Source organism: Cryptomeria japonica, chromosome 7 (genome assembly GCF_030272615.1).
Source record: "Cryptomeria japonica chromosome 7, Sugi_1.0, whole genome shotgun sequence".
Lineage (NCBI taxonomy): Eukaryota > Viridiplantae > Streptophyta > Pinopsida > Cupressales > Cupressaceae > Cryptomeria > Cryptomeria japonica.
This window is the reverse complement of record NC_081411.1, coordinates 579,199,037-579,219,297: the sequence shown is the minus strand read 5'-3', so window position 1 is coordinate 579,219,297 and position 20,261 is coordinate 579,199,037. Positions and strand designations below refer to the sequence as shown.

General features: G+C 36.8%; 1 protein-coding gene across 1 annotated transcript in view; it reads right to left on the bottom strand.

Annotated features, from left to right (window-relative positions):
- LOC131048341 (uncharacterized) overlaps positions 1–11,728 on the bottom strand; it is a 47,641-nt gene extending 35,913 nt beyond the window's left edge. Inside the window, exons 1-3 of the mRNA XM_057982261.2 lie at positions 11,393–11,728; positions 2,762–2,977; positions 701–780 (exon numbers count right to left, since the gene is read on the bottom strand). Of these exons, the coding sequence (XP_057838244.1) occupies positions 701–780; positions 2,762–2,977; positions 11,393–11,426 (330 nt within the window). The 5' untranslated portion in view covers positions 11,427–11,728. The remainder of the gene's footprint in view (positions 1–700; positions 781–2,761; positions 2,978–11,392) is intronic.
- Positions 11,729–20,261: the final 8,533 nt, after the last annotated feature.

Below are 20,261 nucleotides of genomic sequence, written 5' to 3'. Positions count from 1 at the left end.
GCTCATTTCAGTTAAGTACACAATTTTTCCGTACTACCCCTAAAATGCTCATTTCAATTAAGTAAGCAGTTTTTCATACTACCCTTAAAATGCCTGTTTCAATATCATGGGCTACAGTGTAAAAAGGGCATCCATCACAATATCCTTTCAATGTCTCCCCATGAAAAAAAAAATTATTAAAGAATATTTGTTGATATGTGAAAAATGGCATCCATAACAAATCTCTCAATGTCTCGCCATTGCAAAATTAAGAAGAGGAAAGGACTGCTAGCGATCAGGTGTAGGACACTTAGTTTGTCCTACAATTTCTAATGCACAGAAATTATGACATAAGCTTGAAGTCAACAAAACTAACCAGTCATAAGACCAGTACACAGTCAGTAAGAATGGAGGAAACAAAGAGCGAGCGAGAGAGAGAGAGAGAGAGAGAGAGAGAGGGAGAGAGAGAGAGTTTAATATGGACAGAACATTAAATGATGTAACAAATTTAGACTGCATTTCTACCAGTGATTTTTCCACATCAGCTATCAGCCTTGTTCAATCTAAAAGTAACTAAGATATCTAGAAGAAATGGATACCCTTGATGTAATTCAGAATATGCACAAAAGAAAGATGACCAATTGAACCAATTTAGAACTTAAACACAATAAATAATCTTGTACCAAAATGAAAAATAATTGGAAAGAAAATTGTTCCTGACCTCAAATCCATCAGGAAATAAAGCATTGTTGTGAAAACCATTTTCTACTTCTCCCTGGGAATCACTCTCTGATGTGACCTCTGTATACCAAGTGACAAAACCACAGAATTTTGAAAATATACCAAGTGACAAAACCACAGAATTTTGAAAATATTATTAAGGTTTTTACTTAGGTGAAAGTTTCAACAAACAAGTCATTTCACAAAACCATTAAACATAAATGGCTAACAACCAGAAGGAATGCTCTTCTTAATAAGCTATTTTATGGAACCATCACACAAGAAATGGAGAGAATCGTATAAAACTTTGAAATCTTTTCTAAGTTTCCAACTTTGTAGACACTTTCAACAAATGAATCATATCATTAAACCATCATGTATATATGAGAGAACTAGCTGATAGATTATTCTGCCTAAGAATAACTACCAGAAAGTGCAAATCATGTACCTAAGATTAAATAAATAACAGAAAGTGCAAACCATGTACTAAGATTAAATAAATAACAGAAAGTGCAAACCATGTACCTAAGATAAAATTGGATCATAGTAAGAATAATCCATGCAAACTCTAATTCATTTTAATTTTTAACAGCTCTTAAACTCCCAAGTCTCCATTCTTAATTCTAAGGGTCAAGATAGAGAATACCTTAGCTATCAAAAGTCACAACTTTAGCCTAACACAACTTTTTAAGGAATTACAATCAAAATCTCAAGTTAAAATTTGGGACATTTAACTATCAGCTGCAAAACATTACAGCTGGCTCTATGTACTACAGGTTATACATTAAGAAATATGCTCTTGAAAATTCTATAGAAATCTTAGTCAATCTACTCTAGAGAAGGGTGGTGGATGGTGTTATTTGGGACATTTAACTAACAGCTGCAAAACATTACAGCTGGCTCTATGTACTACAGGTTATACATTAAGAAATATGCTCTTGAAAATTCTATAGAAATCCTAGTCAATCTACTCTAGAGAAGAGTGGTGGATGGTGTTATTTTTTTGCCATTCTTTTGTGATTTAAAGTAGAAATAGAGAAGAGTGGTGGATGGTGATATTTTTCTATGTACACATTTTTTTTATTTAGGGACTAAATTTTCTTACCAACCTGTACCTTGAATACTTCTAAATTTCCTTGATTAGGACACAAATTGTTATAAACAATGATGTTATACATGTCTATCCTAAGTACCTGAATTTGTAAACCAATACAATTTGTGTTGGGATCAAGGACAACACATTAAATATGGGCAAATGGGACACCTATGAAGAACCTAAAAAATTCTATGGATGTCAGGAATCGGTCAGAACTAACAGAATTGAATCTGAGTCTCTGAATGCTTTCAGTGATGATATTTCAATAACTGAAAGGAGTCTTCACAAATTTTTACCATTTACAAAATCTTATAAAGGCAAAATAGAACCAAACTCAGTATACACGAGTCACTTCACAATTTTTCACCTACCAATAAATTTTTTTGAAGGCAAGTTATAATTAGACTTTTGACTTCAACATTAGGCTGGCAAAACATATCAGTTTCATGATATATGTATATATACATAATAAATGTACATGTGTGTGCGTGTGTGGAGAAAGAGAAAAAGTGAGAGAGAGTGTGTGTGTTCTAACTTCTTATTCTTAGTGTTCAAGGATTAATTAACTTAAACAAAAAGAGGCAAGTCCCACTTTCATGACAAAAAATTGATTAGGGTTTCCCCATGCAAAATCCTTCTCAATATTAATAAAGTGAAGTATTTTGGGCCAGGGGCATCTTGCCCTTGATTCTTGCCAAGTGTTGAAATCCTCAATGACATGGAAAAGAGTAATTTTCATTACCAGCTAAATATAGTACAAGCAATGTAGTTAACAAATTTATATATCCATTTGACATAATTGATAATTATAAAATCATCATATTTACAAATCACGTATCGGATTCCTTTTCTCACCCACTTGAAGAAACTTTTTCCAATTTTCCCAAGAAAGCTATTTGCAATTCACTAACCATAGAGCTATGACTGAAAAATAAATTGTAGCATATCATTGTGGTGACCACTTACTGTCAGAAGCAATGGCTAATGTTGCATGTGAACTTTTGACATCGGATGGAGAGCTGAATTTCATTCTGCCACTGGTGGAAAGTGTTCCACAGTTATTTCTAGAGTACTTCCCACTGTCCAGCCTTGGCAAGGATCTGTGTGAGAATCCGTAGTGCATCTGTCTTGCATCACCTTTGTCACACAAAGCCTGAACATGTATGCGGGTTCCAAGAGAAGCTAAAAAAACATATAGCAATCAGGAATATCAATTCATTGAACACTCAAACAAGAAGAAATAAAAATTGAAAGCTTGAATAGCTCAAACAAATAGCATTACATATTAGAAAAGATGTCTTCCAGAGCAATAACAGAAAACATTGTCCAGAGCAAGTGATACAGATTTAACCATATGACGAAAGTAACTTTTAGCAAGTGGGACTTGAAATTTAGAAATTTAGAGTGAAACAGTCAAAATTGTGATTGAATAAGCTTGTGCCTTATTAAGACCAAACAGGCAACTGAAGACAACAAATTGACTTATAAATGCTCAGGGCAGATTTGATCACCACCATATTGACCATTTTGTTTATCAAACGTGCATGATTATTTAGCATTTCAAAGCATATGAGATACAAACAATTAAGATTTTGGAAACCATAATAGAAGACTAAATAAAGAAAATAGCCAATTTTTATTGCTTCAAAAGAAAATGGAAGTTCCAAAACATCAAATACCCTGAAAAAACAGCAAGGCCAAATACCCCAAGAGATGAAAACACAAAAAGATGGATTCAAGGAAATAGGTTATTTTGGCAATTTCCTTAAACACAAAGATTATTAGGCTGTCACTGAGGCAAATTAAATATCCAGAAAAATAATCCCATACTTCAAAAAAAATTGAAAACACTGTTTCCTAGGAGGTAGAAAACATATTTTATGCCTCGTATTAATATGTATGAACCATTACGGATTTATGATTATTCTTTATATGTAGAAACAATTATAATTTTAATAACAGCTGCATTAAATAAATTTCTATACTAGTGACCTTCACATAGAAAGTAAATTTAGAGGAGAATTTTTAAGCTCCATCCTAGCCAGCATACCAAGTATGGTATAAGGGAGCCCCTTTCATATATAAGCAGACCAAAAGGGGAGAATTGGCCGATTTTGAGCCAAACCTAGTCTATTCCCTTAAAGATGGACTTCTATTGAAAGCAGGTAAGTTGTGCATCCCTATAGAAAGAAGATTTAAGTTTTATGAGTAAGACCCATCCCCAGGCGTTGCAAATAATTTTGGAGTGACTAAAATAATTGCTAACCTTCAGCATTATATTTATTGGTCCTATGTACATATGGATGTGTCCAAACTAATTAGAAGTTGTAAGTTGTGTAGCATTGGCAAGCCAAGCAATCAAAAACTTGAGCTGTGCCAGCCACTAACTTTGCCTATAAGACCATGGGAGAGCATATCCATCAACTTTGTTGGAAGTCTTTCAGTGTCCAAGCATAGGCATGATTACTTGTTTGTGGCGGTGAATCATTTTAGCAAAATGGGTGTTGATTGTATCAGTATGCAAGAAAAACATTAAGGGAAGCAAAGCAGCTAAGTTACTCTTCAACCATGTGGGTTCACTTTAAACTTCCAGAGCACATAATATCAGTTATAACAACATGCTGCTTGGAAAAGTTTTGGGGTATGCAATGGAAAAATATGGACAATCATTTAAAGCTCTTCACTGCTTTCCATCCACAAACCGACAAACGAGTGGAATTTGTGAACAGATCTTTGGTGCAGATATTAAAAGGCTATAATCAGAAGCATCCCAACAATTTGGATGATATTTTGTTTTACATTCTTAAACCAAAGGAGTTCGCCATTTCAGGCATGGTTTTAATACCTACCTCCTAGTCCATTGATGTCTCGATGGGAAAGTCAAAAGGAGGGCAATACAATGTAAATAATGAGGTTCACTAGGCTGAAGAATGCATTGGTAAAGCTCTGCAAATTCACTTTCGTGTACAGTATAAGTTCAAGGAGTCACAAGCTAAAGTACAAACAAAGTAATGACCAGCATAGGGTTGAACACAAGTTCGAAGATGGAGACTTTGGATGTATCTGGGCAAAGAAAGACTCCAAGGGCCAGACAAGAAGTTAAATCCTATCAGGTATGGTTTTATTCAGATTGTGGAACAAGGGGGAGAAAATGCTTTTCAGTTAGATTTGCCTCCCTTCTTGATGATGTTTCCAGTAATCATTGTTGATAAACTCCAATTGTTTAAAGCTTCCATATTAGATGAAGAAGACAACTTGGTCTTACATTCCATAGATAGCTTGGCTCCAAGTGATCTAGAGGAGCTGAAGGGCAATGTTGTCTTGGACATGAAAGTAAGGAAGACAAGTAGGAGTGAATATGAAACACGGCTGGTGGAGTTGAAAGGACAAATGCCAAGTAAGGCAAAATGGTATATCAAAGAAGATGTGGGAAAAAAAATTCCTCACCTGCTAAATCCCCAAGTTTTGGGGGACCAAAAGCCTCTTTGACAGGGAGGTATATTCAAAAATGGGGTCAAAGTTGATGGACCAAGAGGTCAAGTGTTGACATTTCTAGTTGTGAAGTTGCATTATACCTAGAAATCAGGTGTTCATAGACAACATTATATTATATGAAACGAACTGTAACATTGTTAGAAGAGTGTCAGGGATGATCTGAAGCATCTCAAGAACGACTTAGAATAGGATGCAGGTCATAAAATGAAGACAACAAATAAATTTGACATTTTGGCCAGTTTCTAGAGGCAGCAAAAGTGCAACAATTACAGCGATTTCATCCCAATTGCAGCAAATTGCAAAATCAACTTATGACAAAAGTGGCAAAAACATCTTGACCACAATGTTTTAAAAAAATACTCCTAGTGGAAGCAGCAAATTCATCACTATTGAAACAAACCATGGAAGATGAAGGATTTTTGAAATTTTATTTGAATTCCCAACATTAAATCTTCCTTTTGGAGCCAAGAAAGGACATGGGAACTTCATAAATACTAGAGGAACACATTTGAAGGATTGGCTTTCATCAAAACCTCCTTGTTATGTTAATTTTGAGTTTTGCAAGTGTGAAAACAGGGGTCTCTAAGGTGCAAGGACATGTTGCAGATGGTTGTGAGCTAGTTGTAGCTTTGTTGAAGCTCACATTTGCCCTTGGAGATTTGTAACCGTCTTGAACTGAAAGATACTGGCATGAGGAGAAGAAACTCGCTCTTCTGGAGCTTTCTACCTTTCTAGGGTTTCTCTAGGTGTAAAACTTTTTCTTTCAATCAGTGTGTCAATTCTTTGCATGGTTGTATCCTTCTTCCAAGTTTATTTTGTGTTTACATCTACAATGAGCATGTGTTATTGATATTACATTAATTAGAAATGGAAATTCATTTCTTTGAAGGTATTTGTATGGTAGACAAAATAGAAATCCATCGTTTGTGAAGGCTAGGAGAGTATGTCCAGTTTTTTAACAGGTCAATTACCCAAGAAGAAATAAGTTTTCAGTGGCCGAGTTGAAAAACTATGCTGCACTTTGATTAGATAATATGCAAAGTGAGAGAAAAGACAAGGAAAAGATTGTGAACGAAAATCTTTAAGAATTCAAAAACAGAACTTTTACCCCTTCATTACCAGCAAAAATGTAATGTCCCCTTTTTAAAATGGGATTTAATAATGAATAATAATAATAAATTAAAACATAAAATAATTAGATAATATAACATAATTAAAATGTAATTGAGTTAATGAAAGGTCAAAAGGCATGGAATGAAGAGTTATGACTCTCTCAAACATGAGATGTAAAAGGGAGAAGAGATCATTAGAAAAGAAAAAATTTAATGTCCCCTTCTCCTTAGCACGTGGACATTTCCCGAGGTTGGCCTATCATTTGACCCTCGTAGGCCAAAGTGTTGATTAGAGGGTCAATTTGGCAGATACGGATGGCTTCACATATTTATTTCTACATGGTTTTGATGAGATTACACGTATGATGTTATAATTGCACTTTATAACATAATATTATTTTATTTTAATAATTAGAGTGTAAAAAGAGAATATGAGTTAATTAGAGAAGAATCTTCTCGAAGGAACCAATCATGTGGAGAAATAAGGATAAATAGAGGAGGTTGGTTCATTGTGCATCATTGGTTATTTGTTTTCTTCTCTTGTATTGTGGTTGTGGAGCCAAGGGTTGTCCGCAGATTTGGTCGTAGGGAACAATACCTCCCTTTGATCTGCATAACTGAGGGGGTGAGAGATCCTCTGAAGGGTTGCCTTGAGAGTGGGGGACATTCAGTCCTTCATATTGAGCTAATTGGGGTTTGATATCAGATTTCATGGTGTACAATTTTGTTGAAGACTTCAGCTCTTGGATGAACGATTAGTAATGATTGTGTCTACACATTGGGAGAGGCTAGGCAAATTTCCTTAGAGCATATTGGAGGAGTTTTGTGTTGTTTGCAGGTGATATATCAGATCTGAGACATATTGCATTCAGACCCTCCTCTACCACAATTTTGCTCATAGGCCATTTTGGATGCATCATTTCAAGGTTTTGAAGACAGCTATATTTTTGGTGAAGTAAGGCAATTCTTTTGAAGACAATTTGAGGGAAATTTTGTGGAAGATTCAGTGATATATCAGTTTGAATCAGAAATCGAACCAGACAGCCTCCATCTTTCAATTTTGCTTATATCTCACCTTTGGGGTATCAAATTGCCTCAATAAGGATAGCGCTATATTGAAGAAGGGAAGGTGATCATTCTAGGAGAAGAGATCATTCTAGGAGAAGATTGACGGTGTTCGCAGCTGATGATTATTAATTATCAGACTTTCATATGCAGCAGGGGCGATTCTGAAGAATAACTCGATTTGGCATTTGTGAGGGCACCAAAGCTTGGACATTGATTGCTTCTTCAAGCATAAGGCAAGGCATTTATAATCAGGTTCCTTTTGGCATCATTCTCATTGTAATTTCATGTTGTACACTGTTCACTATGGCTGCCATGTGTACTCAGAAATTTTGAGTATTTATTGATAGGTAGTTAGGGACTTGATCATGTGTGTGAGTATTGTAATGACCTCATTGTCTCATGAATAAAGGAGTAATATAGTTGCACCTCTTGAAACATTGTCTCAAGGTCATCAGCTGCGGGAGTGGTATTCTTGCATTTAGACTCATATCATTGCATTTGAAAATACAAAAACAAGTTACACGATCATCCTAGATGATTAAATAATTACTTAGAAGTTGTTTGCAAGTCATATTCAGTTGTACTAGTGGTTAATGCTCCAAAAATCTCAGTCTGAAACTTTATGACAGTTTAGTGCCAAGTGTTTGACATAATATCTCTAGCTTAGAAATCAGAATTTCACCTCATAATCAGCCAGGGATATTACAAAAAAAGGAAGGAGGGCAGAAATGAATGGAATCATGTGAACCAATTAAGGATTAATGGAAGGAGGTGAGAATGGGAAGTAGAAAGGTTGTGTCTCTTTCAAAGGGCAAAAATTATGAAGGGTTGTACTATTTCAAAGGGTATAAATTGTGGAAGGTTGTCTCTTGCGAAAGGGCAGGCATGGTGAAGAGATGTGACCTCTCCTTCACATAGGAAGATATAAAGGGAAGAAAGTTCATGAGAAAGAGATGTAAGGGAGATCAACTTGGAGAATAATTTATTATTCTCAAAGGTAGCAATGAAGGGTGGTGACTCAATTCTAATGAAGGGTGGTAACTCAAGCCTTATGAAAGGTGGTGACCCTTTCACCAATGAAGTTAAAAGAGATCATTCCAATCATTCAAGGATCACTTATGAATCATCATTTCAATCATTCAAATCAAGCAGACAATCAATCAGCAAATCATTCTATCAAATCAACAATCACTTAATCATCACTCGTAAATAACTCAAATCATCAAATCAAAGGAATTCATTCATTCAATCAATCAATCATCGAATGAATCAGATTTGGCATTTCATAAGATATTAAAATATACAGCAGTTCGATTCAATACTGTAGTTTGGTGGCATAGTGAATACTGTGTATATGTATACATGCACACTGTTGATTAACAATGCATTGCTGTTTATGACTGCTTCGATGGCATAATAAATATTATTAGTATCTGCTCACTACTGGTTAATGTTGTACTTTTGTTTATGTCTGATTATTTCATGTATAATGCATGCCTAACACTGGATTCTTTATATGTTCTGATTGATTATTAAATTCAGCCATGGTAGGGGTAATGAGGGGATTACAAGGAGGGGAACAACGATGGGGTACTCTTCTAGGATGGTCCCATGAGGCCAAGGGGGTACAAGGGATACTACCTTTGGTCTTAGAACAGATGAGCTTCCCAGGCACCCTATTGTGAATACACCTCGTCCCTCTATCATGGTGAATTAATATACCAAGAAGATCAATCATAGGAAGTGGGCAATGGATGACAAGATGAGGGGGAACGGTTGTAGGACACCTCACTGGGTACACCACCTCATATAGATGGCAAGGGCCACATGAGGCCAAGAGGGTTGGTATATCCACTCTTGGGCCTAGGGTAAAAGATCTAGGACACCCTATTGAAGTCACCTAATCCTAGCTCTCATATAGTTGAACTTCCCCCACACATATTTAAGATATTTTATGATTAAATTGATATTTCTACTATATGCTTAATGATTCCTAATTAAGGTCTGTTTAGTGAATTATTGTTGTAATGGTTTCTAACCCGATTTGCAGGGCTTCAACCAGGTGAAAGATATTTCTAACCCAGCTTTTGTTTATTTGGAAATTGAGATTTAGGGCTAAATTAGGGCATTCCCAAAGACGGAACATTACAAAACTATTCAGATAGCTTCCAAATTTAAGACAAATGGGTATTGTGTGTGCAACAAGGTACACAGCATTTTTTGAGGCCTCAAATCTGACTGATTTTCAAGAGGACGAAGCAGGCAGCAGCCAGGTACTTTAACAGCCTGCATTTCCAATTCCAAGAAGTGTTGGCTTTAGCAAAGGTGCATTTGGTGGATGAAGTGTACCAGTATGGTCCAATGCAAAGCAGAAGATAGATAGAAGAAAAAGGGAGACAGTGACAAAAAATAGCAATGCACACTTAGTTAAAAGGGAAGTTCTTCAAGATCACCTGAGGCTGAAGACCCGAGCGAATACAAGGAAGTGAAGCAAAATTTGTAAAGTCGGGATGGCAAAGAGGAAACCTGTGGCTATGAAGGAAGAGGCGATTCCAGTTTCAAGGTAGAGAAGGAAGATGAAAAAGCCCAACGAGGTGCCACAATTGTAGTGGATCACATAAAGCCCAAGTTTGCCCTCAAAACTGGTAAAATTTTTGTTTGGCTCTGGCAGGCTCTCAGCAAGAAATCTCACGTCTTTCTGAGAAAGTGGGCTACTAAACAATAGCTTGACTATAGAAGTTAAAGCTGTTCTATAACTATTAAGAACACGAACAGTTGTAGCACTTATCAACAAACATGACTAAATCAAAAATTAATTCAAGGGACGTTACAAAGATTTAGTAGCAACTAACAATTTTCTGTTCCAAGATCTAAATTAAGAGCTTTTACAAGATACATTAAAGAAAATATAAACTTCACTTCTAACTTAATAACTTAAAATAGAAATTGCCATATAGCAAATGGAAAAAACATCGTACACAAATTAATCCAAACTATACAGATTTCCACTGGTAGAGAAATAACTAGCAGATACACAGAATCAAAAAGAACTGAAGGCAGAAAATAAGAATTTGCGTTGCTCAAGGCAGAAGATTTATTTCCACCTAAACCATCCAACCTTCTTGTCCACGAAGAAACATGAGCTAGACAGCAAACATCACTATACTAGTAAGGAAAAATCTATCCAACTCAGCAAAATCTCAAAGAAGATGTGAGAAGATGTGAGAAGCGAAGCAACATAAATATCCAAAACATTATAGCAGACATTCTTCGCCTTTTATGCAGGATTCATTGAATTCCCCAACATTGTTTTTAATCCGTTGACAAAGAAAATTCAAGAGGAAAAGTGGTATGCCAAGATCCCTGAATGTCCAAATCCCATACACCTGGGTTGATCTGAACAAACACAATTTACTAAACACATTAATATCGTTTTAGATCTAAGATAATTCATTCTATTTTATTCTTCCTGCCCTTAAAGTGATCATACCAATCAAAATAGCCATTTTGGGACGTCTTAGAATAGTTTTAAAAATAACATTACTCAAAATGAAAGAGGCCGCGACACTCTGATCCAGTTGTTATATTCAGTTCTTTCCTTTTGTTGCCCTCTAATTAAATATCCTCAAAGCAGACCCATTTCAAAAAATTTACATGGTTATTCACAACGAGTTTTTATGCAGACCCATTACAAATTTTATATATTAACTAGTTTTTCTGCATTCCAGCTTAAAAAATTTTGGAAGGCTATTCGAAGAAGATTCTTCTATGCGCCGAAAGTCCACATCAAAATCTCAAAATGAAATGTTCAGAATAACCCCCGCTACTCAGATTCAATTGAAAATGTATAAAAACATTACTTTGAAGTATATATATCGAGTGACAATACGAAAACCCAAAAGAAGGTAGAAAAGAAACATACTTTGAAGGAAGGTGGAAGCACATGAAGCTGCCATTGTCTTCTTCTCCTGGCCTTCTTCAGTTCCAATTCAATGCTTTTTGGTCTGCTTCCCACAAATAAGGATGGTGAGAAATTAATGTAGTGGTTAGATAATGTTATAGCTACATGTAAGACTTTATAACACTCGCGGCCTCCTTCGTTAACTCCGTCCTCCCTTTCTCTATTTCTCCACCTAAACACGCCATTATTTCTTGTGTCTTCTTCGAATGTCACTCAATTTTTGGATGTCATATCGGGCATGAAACCAAACTCACCTAAAATTTACGAGAGCCTAAAGTTTTTGTTCATTGCTAATTTGTTTTATGATTGTCTGGATCTTGAAATTAATGTAGACATATAGGAGATATTATGGAGAAGTGTACAGGATAGTCTCATATGATGCAGGTCACCTTAGTAGTTTCAAATATTGTAAGTTGACTACAAAAACATTTAAGGAGAATTCGGTGCGTAGGTGTAAATCGTTATTGATCTATATTTGTTAAATGGATTTGATGAGCTTGTTTATATCCTATAGAAATATATATAGGTCAGCTATAATGGTAAAAATTATATGTGAAGTTGGGTTATAGTGTTATTGAATAAAAATAGAATAAAAATAAAATAAAAATGAAGTTTAGTTGTCATAATTAGTATTGTATATGTGAATTTGGTTTATAATATTATTTTGTGAATGAAATTAATTTTGTTGAAATTAGTTGTATTCATCAAAATTGTATATATGAATTTTGTTTATAGTATTATTGTCAATAAAAATATATTTTTTTAATGTTTAGTTTAAGTTAATGTAATAAAAAGTATAGACTAATGGGGTGGTTTAGTTGGTTAAAAGCTTTGGATTTTTCTCATACAAATCACGAGATCGATTCTTATCATCTCAATTAACCTAGTGGCAGGCTCGTTTGGGCCCACTCTATCATCCCAATTGGTTTATTAGGGGGTGTTCGCCTTGTCTAGAGCTAAGCTCCAAGTGATTGGGTTGTCCCTACTGATTTCACTCAAACACAAAAAAAAAAAATTGTATATATGAGTGTAGACACCTAAATTTGGTTAATTAATTTAATCAAATTTAAATCATTTTCTTCTAATTAATGAACTCCCTATCTCATTCCTCCCAATTAATTAATTAATTCCCCAACCCATACCCATTATCATTTTTATCAAATCTATTTATTATTGCATCAATATCATGGAACAATATCAAACATCCGAAGACGACATTGAGCATACATAAAAATCGAGGAACTATCAAATCTAAGCGGGATTTTGGCTTGCATTTGTTATTTCATTTGAATTATGTGTTCATTTTATCGTTCTAATCTTCAGGTGTATGATGTCTTGTGCTTGTTTGGTTAGTTAGCTTTCTTTTTAGTGCTTAGTTTAGCACGCACATTTTTCATCGCACATTTTTTGGCACGCCCAATGGAACCCGCTTCACGGGTCATTTAACATTTTTTGTTGTTTGAGTGTGTTTATTGCAGATTTTGAGCACTTGCAGGCAAAAAAGGGGATCTATAAGTTGATTTCTGCCTAGGCGGAAGTCTATTTTCTCAATCCTGTGATTTTACGAAACCGCGGGTTTGCACCCTGAAACTATGGGTTTGCGCCTTGAAACCGTGAGTTCACTATTATCATTTTTTTGTACAGAAGATAAAATCTCCATTTAAGTTTCGGGTTTTGGTAAATGATAATTGGCATTTTTCTGCAGAACAACGAGTTTGCACCCTAAAATAGTAGGTTCGCACCTAAAACCACGGGTTTGCGCTCTGAAACTGCAGGTTCGCTATTATCATTTTCATATGACAGTGGGATCGCCATTATCATTTTCATACGGAAGGTGAAATTTCCATTTTTAAGTTTCAGACTTTTATAAATGATTTTTGGCATTTGAATACACAGGAGCGGAGTTGCATTCTAGACAACCAACAGGAATGCACACTGAAACAATGAAACGCACCCTAAAAAAGCGGGAATGCACCCTAAAACAGCAGGAACGCAACCGAAAACAACGGTTACGCACTGTGTTATAGCAGATTCGCTCATTATCATTTACATGAATTTTTAGCATGTTATTTTAGTATTAATCAACTAATTTGTGTGTTGTTGGATGGTTTTTTACTAATGTTTGTGCAGCATTTCGAGCTATAAGAAGACCCCTAAGTGTTTAACACTAGCGTTTTGCTTGTAGGACTACTAAAGAGAATGGGGTTTCGTTGAAACAGATTTGCTTGTTTCATTTATTTCATTTCCTTCTTTATTTTGCATCTTATTGCATAATTAGGCACACTTCAATTCAATTAAGGGAATGGACATGTTGTGTTTTCTGAGTAATTAGGCACACTTCAATTCAAGTATAGGAATGAACCTCATGTCTTTCGTGTCTTGCATGCTTGTGCATCTATAGAGTGGTCCTATTGCTAATACACATTATCCTCTCCCTATGGATCTCATGGTCGTAGGTGCAAGAGAAAAGTGTTAGCGATACTCATTTTTCTTTTTAGTAGTGAATCACATCTTGGGGGCCTCATCACCTCAAGGGAGTGTTTCAAAATGAGGGCATGTTTGGGATAGCATCTCTCTTAGCACAACTTTGTGCGGTGTTTTTTGAGCCGCTATATAAAAAATTAGTCAAATGGTTGAAGTGTTGAGTGAATTTGTCGTATGTAGAGGCCTTCTCTGCACCGATAAGCTCAATTAAAGTCTTAAGTGGCTTGCTTCGAGAATCCGTAATTGGACTGGACCGATCGAAAAATTACTATGAACCATTGTTATAGTGATCCCAAACTTTCTACTTGTTGACTCGAGCATTATGATACGTGCATGTCAAAGACACCCCTCATGTACCCCCTCAATTTGAGATAGAAAATTTCTCAAGATCTTTGGGTCTTTAGAAATTCAAAGTTTGCCACGCCCGAGAAGTGTGTTCTAAGAGTGGAGCTAGTGCTGCCAAGCTTCTATTTATCTGGTTGGATGTGGTATTCTTAGTTAGGGGATTCAACATGTACTGTCATTTGACTATCCTAGGAAGTGCAAGACTTTTTTTATTGCATTCTATCATTTATATGTGCTTGTTGTGTTTGTATCACAATGATCTTTTGTCAAAATCAGTATTAATCATCAAACACATCACATTTCACATAGTCCTAGTTGTTGTCCTGCAACGAGTTCGCTTCTTGATATAGCGGGAATGCCTAAATGTCTTGAGCTAGATTGACATACCTAGCGCAATCACTGCCATTTGAACTCTCATGGGTTTGCTTTGAAAACTTGCAGGTTTTCTCTTTACCCTAGCGGGTTTTCTATTCGTCTCACCTATCTTTCATGAGCTTGTCCTTAGATGTCATTGTGTTGTCGCTATGTTGTCGGTATTGCCTTAGAAACTACTTGATTCTTTAGTTGTTTGTTATCTTTGTGATTTTGGTCTTAGACATCGTCACGCTATTGAAATTGTGTCTGTTTAGCGTTAGAGTTTTCTTGATCTATCGATAATTTATACCTATATTTCATGATCATGTTCTTAGACGTCATTACGCAATTGAAGTGTTGGTCGCAGCACATTAGAAATCTTTTGAGTTTTTAGTAGTCGGTATTTATCCTTGCGTATTCTGAGTCTTGGATGTTGTTATACTAGCATAGTGTTGTCCTTGGTTCATTAGTTCACTCTTGATTGATACCTTTGGTTCTTCGCTTTTGCACTCCAATTTGGCTTCTGGCTTACGTCGTTTTCATCATCCACTAGGGTCTCAACTTGCATGGTCACTTTTATCATCTCAATTGGTAGTCATCACCTTAGTTATAATCATCTTGGTTCTTGCATCATCACTATCGTCCACTATCAACTCTCATCTCCCAATTTATGCCATCATTGCCTTCTTCCTAGGTTATCAATCTAAACATCAAATATCTAAAATTGAACATCAAATTTCATCCTCTATCCAACTTCTTCAAAGTCATTCCCCATCTCATCTTGGTCTTTGGTCTATCGTCCATTATCATCTTTCATCTCTCCAACTCATCAACTAATCGTCATGTTACAATTTTATTATGACGAGTTTGGTCATCCTTCATTTTCTTCCACTTCACCCTATGTCAATGATGATGAGGGTATGGTTGATCAACCTGATGACACAAATATCTCGATCCTACTATGATGAGTATGGGCATCCCTTATTTTCTTCCACTTCACCTTATGTCTATGATGACGATGGTATGGTTGATCAACCCGATGGGACAGATCTCCAAGTCACACGCAATCTTATCTCAATTCTCCATCCAGTTCTAATCTTCCATCTTATCTAAATTCTCCATCCGGTTCTAATATTCCATCCTATCTAAATTCTCCATCTAGCTCTAATCTTCCATCCAGTTCTACTCTTACATCCTATCTCAATTCTCCACCTGGTTCTAATCTTTCATCCTATCTAAATCCTCCATCTAGTTCTAATCTCCCATCTTATCTCACTTCTCCATCCAATTCCAATATTCCATCTTATCCAAATTCTCCATCTGATTCATATATTTCATCCTATTTCATCTAATCCTAATCTGGTATCATTTGTCACACAAGCTATGAATGGGGGCATGAGTTACACAATGTCGTTATCATTTGTGCCCCCGCCCACCCAATTAGTGCCACAAGTGGCTAGTGCCTCGCAACATCAACCTCAAATAGCATCACAACCTACAGTTTCAAAAACTACAATTCAGTTATCTACAGGCACTGCCTTCATCCATTATTGTGATGAACATTCATGAACAAGCAAGTGACACCAATTGCAATCCTTCATCTCACCTCAATCCTCCCCCATCCACTTCCTCTTATCTCAATCCACCATCCACCACATCTTAACTCAATCCACCAGCTTCCCTTCCAACTCCCACATCTATCATTCCTCTCTCACTTTCTAACTCCATCAAAAACCTTTCTTCCATTAAGATCGTCCACCCACAATCCCCATCACCTGCTCCTACCATCATTCACACTCAATCCAAGGAACCTCTTGTCCTTCCATCTAGGCAACCTACCCTAGTTGATGAATCTCTCATCCTTTCATCTAGGCAACCTACCCTAGTTGATGAATCTCCCATCCTTTCATCTAGGCAACCTACCCTAGTTGATGAATCTCCCATCCTTCCATCCACTCCATCTCTCTCAGTTGATGAATCTCCCATACTTCCATCCACTCCATCTCTCCTAGTTGTAAAACCTCTCATCCATCCATCTATCCTAGCTAAAGATCCTCTCATATTTCTATATCATCTGGTTGAAGAATCTCTCATCCTCCCATCTAGTCCATATACCCAAGTCATTGAATCTTCCATCATTCCATCCATTCCATCTGAAGAGTCTACCCACTCACCTCTTGTCACACCATCCATACCAATACCCTCATGCCAAGATCTTGTTCAAGAGCATGTTCAAAGAATTATTGATCCAACTCAAGATCCTACCATTCCATCTACGCCATCTCAAGATCCCCTATCATCCCCTCTTCCAAGTCAAGGTCCTCTTGTTGCATATGCTCCACCGCTTGATCCTATGTTTCCTCCTATCCAAACCATCCTACCACCATCACTCTATCCCCTTGGTTTTCTTATATTTGTCCATGGCAGTTCCCTCACAGTAGAAGAACATCTCATATGCACCACCCATTCTCCTCCATTTGATAAAGGACTCACGTCTTGTTACCTAGAGAACAAATATCCTGCCCTAGATAAAATGTATCCTACTATAAATAAAATGCTCAAAAAATGAACTATCAAAGAAAAGGCTCAGGCCTACATGAGCAAGGTACTTTGGAGACCATCCATGTCAAAGCAAATCCAGGATATCATGGTCTTGGTTACATATCCCAAGGCACTTCAAATAAAAATGTTGGTACAACTAATGTAAAATCCAAGTATGCTTCCAAACCTACCATCCTATCTCCCCATCGTTCCTCCATGTCATTTATCATCATCCCCCCTCCTCCATCATATAAAGATAAAACAACCATCCAGCTTCCTCCATCCTCTAAATCCATTTTGAGTCCCTATATCCCAAAATCTACCTTCATATATCCCTTGCATGCAAAATCCATTTTGGGCCCTTATATCCCAAAATCTTACCCTCCATCTTTTGCTACTCGTCCCTCCATGCACAAATCCACTATCTCCATCACCCATCATGAACATCCTATTCCTTTCATTCGTAATCAGGGTCAACAAAGGCACATGTCCTCACATCCCATCCAACATCCTACATTCATCACATCATCCATAATTTCTCCATCTCCTACACCTTTGCACACTCCTTCCAATGCTACTAGCAACAGTATGGATGCCACATTACAAATGCATAAAGATAAACATACAAATCAATATAAATATGATCATGTCCACTTAAAAATACATGTTTCAATAGTGCAAAAGCTGATACAAAAATGCAATGAATCCCAAAGGCTACAAAGGCCCACTAAAGCAAAAGCAAAAACAATGTGGATCCCAAAGCAAAAAGAAGTAGTGCATCTAAAAGAAAAATTTGTAATGGCATCCAAAGTTGCTAGCCCACAAGCTAAAAATGCTTCCCCTCCATCTCTTAAATCTATTTTGGGTCCCTATGTCCCAAAGCTACCTATCATAATTCCTCCACCACATTCACATGCTACATCCATCTCTCCTTCGCTTATCCCACATCCTCTGCAACACGTTCCAATGTTGGTCTCAACAACATCCCCCCATCACACTCACTTTCCCTCCTTCCATCCAAAAATTTTTTGCTACCATATCCCTTACATTCCCCATCAAAACCATCTAATCCAAGCCTTTGCATAATCCACTCATTCCTAATAAAGTTGTACCAACATCTAGTGATCACTCCAAATGGGCTTCTATTACCTTGACATGAAACTTGATGCTTGAGTCCTCCATCCATCCCCCTTATCACCTATCCTCAAAATTCATTTATCCTCATCTATCTCCATCCATGAGTTTCCTCCCAAAAATCAAAAAATATAAAAAATAAAATCAAAAAATCAAAAAATCCCCCTCCCCAAAAAAGAGAAAAAGAGTAAAGAGAAAAAATATGTCCAATGGTGAAAACTTGGCAAACAAGTGCCTTGGACAAGTACCGTGATGAAAACCTGGCAAACAAGTGTCATGCGTAATTCGCTTCATCCTTTTTCTCTCTGCGCTTGGGGGCAAGTTCTGTTGGACATCTAGCCATTTCATCCTTCATTTCCATCTACCTACCATAACCATTATATCTTATCCAATTGGCTTCCTTCACCCTCCCTTGGATCTTAAAAGAAATAAAAGACCCCCATTTATACATGCTCTAGACACCTCTTGGCCTCCATGTACCTATCAATTCAGTCATTCATTCATCCTTCCTATTCACTCATCCTTCCCGTCGTCCATATAATCCTTCCTCATACTTTCATGGTCCTTATCCATTTATCACCATATCTTCCATCCACATTCCTCAACTTCCTATCCTCCTATCAGTCATCTTATCATATCATTTCATCCACCAATCCTTATCTCCTAGTTTCTCCATCCCTTCACTCATAACCTTATCCATCCACCAATCCTTATCTCCTAGTTCCTCCATATCTTATCTTGTTCATCCATCCACCCATCCTTGGACCTCCTAGTTCCTCCATTCCTTCATCCATAACATGTTCCTCTCCCTTCATCCCTCGTCCTTTCATATCCCAACCACTTTCATATTGCTTCCATCTACATCATTTCATCCCTCATCTCATATCATTCCATCTACCTCTTTCATCCCTTGTCATTAGTATCTAGCTCTCAGCTACCTCCCATCCACATTTCCATCGCATCTGCATCTTTTTAGTGTGGTATCCCATGGTACTCGAATTCCCTCGATCCATCTAATCCTTGCATTCTGTCATCACATGCAAATCCTATCCATCTTATTTAGTTATTCAATACCATCCAATCGCATCCTTCATCTTGTTCTCAAGCCTTGATCATTGTCTTCTCATCATCATCGGGATGTATCCTTCCACATCATCATCATCAATATCTCATTGCTTTTCCTCTTGACTGGGGCAAAATCATGCTTGTCCCAACATCTTCTTCCATCATCCATATCTCTTGTGCATCTTGTATATAGGTGTCGTTGTACATAAGCGTTTGTCAGTCTTGTCCTTCGAGATCATATCCTATCAACTGGTTCTTCAACAATCATCTTTGAGTGCCTTTGTCATTGTGATCATATTAGATACCTTTTGTCATTCCATCATCAATCTTTTATCCTGGTGTTGTTTCGAGATGCATCCTTTTCACCCACACCCATCATTTGTCTTCGCAGGATGCATCCTTCCTCGAGTCGAACATCATCAAATCCTCATCCAATCAATCATCATTTTGGTAAAAGATATTTGAGGCCCTCGTGTTGGCTTTGATTCTTTTTATCTTTGTTTATCTCTTTAAACTCCCGAGGGCTATATTTCCTCTTGGTTGCCACGATCTTTTATATCATGGTGCGCTAGAAATAACAGGGCTCAAGACGTGATATTATTATTTTTGGTTTTTCTTGGCGTGTCTTTTGGATGTGTCCCTTGTTGTACCCTCACAAGGTTTGTGTTATCTCATGTTAGATTGGGGCATATCTTCTGCTTGGGGTTCTTCTAGGGTAAAAGCACAAAATTGTGTCACGTTTCAGGTTGGATTGATCTTTCCTCCTTGATTCAGGCGTTGACTGAATGCTGACTTTTGACAGAATGCTCTACTCCTCAATGGTTCCTTGTCAAATTTGTTTGTTTTATCTTGAAGATACAAGCACATATGACGAAGGAATGTTCGATGAGATTTGAAGAGTTGGCGA